This window comes from Acanthisitta chloris, unplaced genomic scaffold (genome assembly GCF_000695815.1).
Source record: "Acanthisitta chloris isolate BGI_N310 unplaced genomic scaffold, ASM69581v1 scaffold42625, whole genome shotgun sequence".
NCBI classification, from domain to species: domain Eukaryota; kingdom Metazoa; phylum Chordata; class Aves; order Passeriformes; family Acanthisittidae; genus Acanthisitta; species Acanthisitta chloris.
Genome location: NW_008673933.1, coordinates 12,127 through 15,188, shown reverse-complemented (window position 1 = coordinate 15,188; position 3,062 = coordinate 12,127). Strand labels below are relative to the sequence as shown.

Here is a 3,062-nt window from a genome sequence, read left to right as displayed (position 1 = left end):
GGCGCAAGGCCGACAGCGACGACGACGACGAGGACGACGACGACAGCGACGAGCAGGCCGAGGACGACGACGAGGACGACGAGGACAAGGAGGACAAGAAAGGGAAGAAGGCAGAAGTCTGTGAGGACGAGGTGAGGGGTTTGTGTGCAGTGAGAGCTCCGTGCTCCCAGCGGTTCCGTGTGTGCCGCGGCGTGGCCCTGCCGCCCCAGCGCCAACGGGGCACGAAGAGCTCGGCCCTGGTGTCTTGGAGTTTTTATTAGTGTTTGTCTTGGTAGCTAACAAATAGAAGTGTAAAGTTCCGTTTACCATTCTCCATTGTGACTTCCCTGTGACCTTCCTGTGTGTTTCTTTCACCCCTTCTCTGGGGTTGTCACTGCCTGACTGTATTTGATCACAAGGTGATAAACTTTGCTAGTCAATACCAGCTCTGATACAGGAAGGATCACTGAAACCTTTGTAGCTCCTTGAGCTGAATTGTGGCTACAGCAGTCAGAGGAGTTTTAATAGTAGTGCACAGGCCTCTGTGGATGGGACCTGAGCCTGGACACAGGCAATCCTGAACACTGCTCATTAGTGCTCTGGGTGTTGCACTGTGCCAGGAAATGGTCCATTTATGTAAAGTCCAGAGTGAGGTTTCATGATGGCATGAACAATGTATCTGTCCAACTTCAGTGAACTCAGATCTTCATACAAACACCCTTTGCTAGAAACCCAACTAATTTCTAGGGGAGGAACAGCCCTTTGTGCTGTTGCTCTGCATCTATTAGAATGTGTATGAATTTAAGTGAATATCTTATATGAATAGCACAAAGGTCTTACACATAATTCAGAATTAAAAGTGAGTAATATTTAGATTTCTAATCTCAAATCCATCCCTTCATCTGTTTCCCTCTTGTACATTCTCCTGTTTTGTATCTTTCTCCAGTTGTGTTGTTCCTAGTCAAATATATTGAACAAGGGCACAATTTCAACTTTTCTTTTTCCTTAGAATTTGCATCTCCCTTTCTCTTACATGTCGTTACTGTAATAATGATAAGACATGTTAGTATGATTTCACCTGAAATAAATGTGGCCTAGCAGTATGTTTGGTGATTACAGGATGATGGGGACCAGACAGCAAGCGTTGAAGAACTAGAGAAGCAGATTGAGAAACTGACAAAGGTGAGAAATCTTCGTTATTCTACAAATTTGGTCACTGACTGTCACGAGTTAGAATGTTAACCATCATTTTCAGTGCTCCTAATACCAACTGAAATAAGGATCAGCTTTTGTTTCGTGAAAATATGAATGATGCTGCTGGTCATGCACCTGAATGGTGAGGTCAGACACTAGGTGAGTGTCACTCAACAGGCAGTTAGAAAGATGTTGATGATATATTTGCACTTCTGAGAATAAAGTGATCGAGGTTTTTTCAGTTGATGTACTTCTGATTGTTGACCTCAGAAAGCCATGACAGGCTTTGTGTAAGAGAAGCAATGGCTTCCATCATACAGTGGAGTGTGCTGCTTGTGCCCTCCTCCACCTGGCTCATTTCTGCAGCTCTGTGCCAAGCCAGTACAGAGCTGTCTGGGCCTCTTATTTTGAAAGCAGCAGCAATGCAATAGGTGGAGCAGCATAAAGGAGACAGGTAGAACTGCTGTAGATGGGGTCCTCGTGGCCCATGGTTTTATTCTTCCTGTTAGAAACTCTGTCATTTAAGACTTTGTGTTCTGGTTTCTCTCCTGTTCCAAACTGCAGTAAATTAGCAGCCCAGAATTCCCCCTGAATTCCAGCAGTGCCAGTTTAGCAGAGCACAAGTTGAATACCCAGTCTGAGGCTGTTGCTGGCCTCCCTCGGACAGCTGTGCTGTGTTTGGAGACAGAGTTTATTTTCCTGTGTAGTTGTTCTCATTCTTTTATGAACAGTTAGAGTACCTGATTAGTTTCCCCATCAGGAGCTGCACTGTCAACAGTTCTCAGGGCTCTGTTTGCCATTTGCTGATGCTCTATAATTGATAGGATTTCATCTGTTCTTGTGCAACAAAGTCTTTGATCTGCTGCTTTTTGAGAGTCAGGAGTTAAAACACAGGATCTACCACCGCAAAGTGTGTTTTTAGAGCAAGAGTGCTAACCTCAGGCTGATCCAGGAAGTGATTTAACTGATTTTTTTTGAAGGGAACTCTGTAAGTAAAATCATCAAGGCAGCAGTTTGAGTGGAGTATCCTGTCACACACAGCACCCCTGGCCTGTGTCTCTGGGAGCCTCCTCGTCTGACCCCTGGCCTGCTGCTCAGTCTGGCAGCCAGGTGTTTTCTGTTGCTGTGGCTGCTGAATGACAATGCTTTCGTTTTTCAAACCAGCAACAGAGCCAGTACAGAAAGAAGCTGTTCGAGGCTTCGCACTGCTTGCGCTCCATGATGTTCGGGCAGGACCGTTACCGGCGCCGGTACTGGATCCTGCCCCAGTGCGGGGGCATTTTTGTGGAGGGCATGGAGAGTGGTGAAGGTAAGGCCCACCAGGGAGTGGTGGCACACACAGGCATGCTGCCCAGCTCTGGGGGTGGGGGTTTTGTGCAGCAAAGAGAAATGGCAGAAAAATGTTTCTCCTTTCCATGAAAGGTAGATCTTTGGATCTTTCACACCTCCTGTGTTTGAGGAAAAGTTTGGCAACCAGCTGCTGCTTGTGGTACTTTAAATTGCCTGTCTGCTTAGCTATGTTGGAGAGTTCCAGTCATCATTTTGGGTGGATCTTTGAGTATTCAACTCTCCAGAGTGTTGACATTGTCTCACAGTCAAAGCTGTGAATGATTTTTATTGAAAGAGGTAAAATATTTAATGTTGTGTTTCAGTATTTGGGGAATACTTGACTTCTGGCAGGAATTTTGGTTCTCCTTTTTGTAGTTGGCTGTAAGTTTAATTAAATGATTTGCAAAGTAAGCTTAAGGCTGTGAACATTTGTGCCCCTTTGGTACAGAGGAGCTTTGAGGTAAAGCACGTGGAGTCTTGCAAAGAGAAAGCTGGAAGAGTGTATCCCTTTCACTGGCAAACTGCTCCGGACCTGGGTGAATCCTGTAGTATTTTAGCTA

The 3,062-nt window shown here is 45.6% G+C and overlaps 1 protein-coding gene across 1 annotated transcript in view; it reads left to right on the top strand.

Moving 5' to 3' along the window:
- Window positions 1-5: 5 nt before the first annotated feature.
- LOC103802626 (bromodomain adjacent to zinc finger domain protein 2B-like) overlaps window positions 6-3,062 on the top strand; it is a gene marked incomplete at its 5' end in the record, with an annotated part of 13,254 nt that continues 10,197 nt past the window's right edge. The window contains 3 exons of the mRNA XM_009075126.1: window positions 6-131; window positions 1,099-1,161; window positions 2,338-2,482. Of these exons, the coding sequence (XP_009073374.1) occupies window positions 6-131; window positions 1,099-1,161; window positions 2,338-2,482 (334 nt within the window). The remainder of the gene's footprint in view (window positions 132-1,098; window positions 1,162-2,337; window positions 2,483-3,062) is intronic.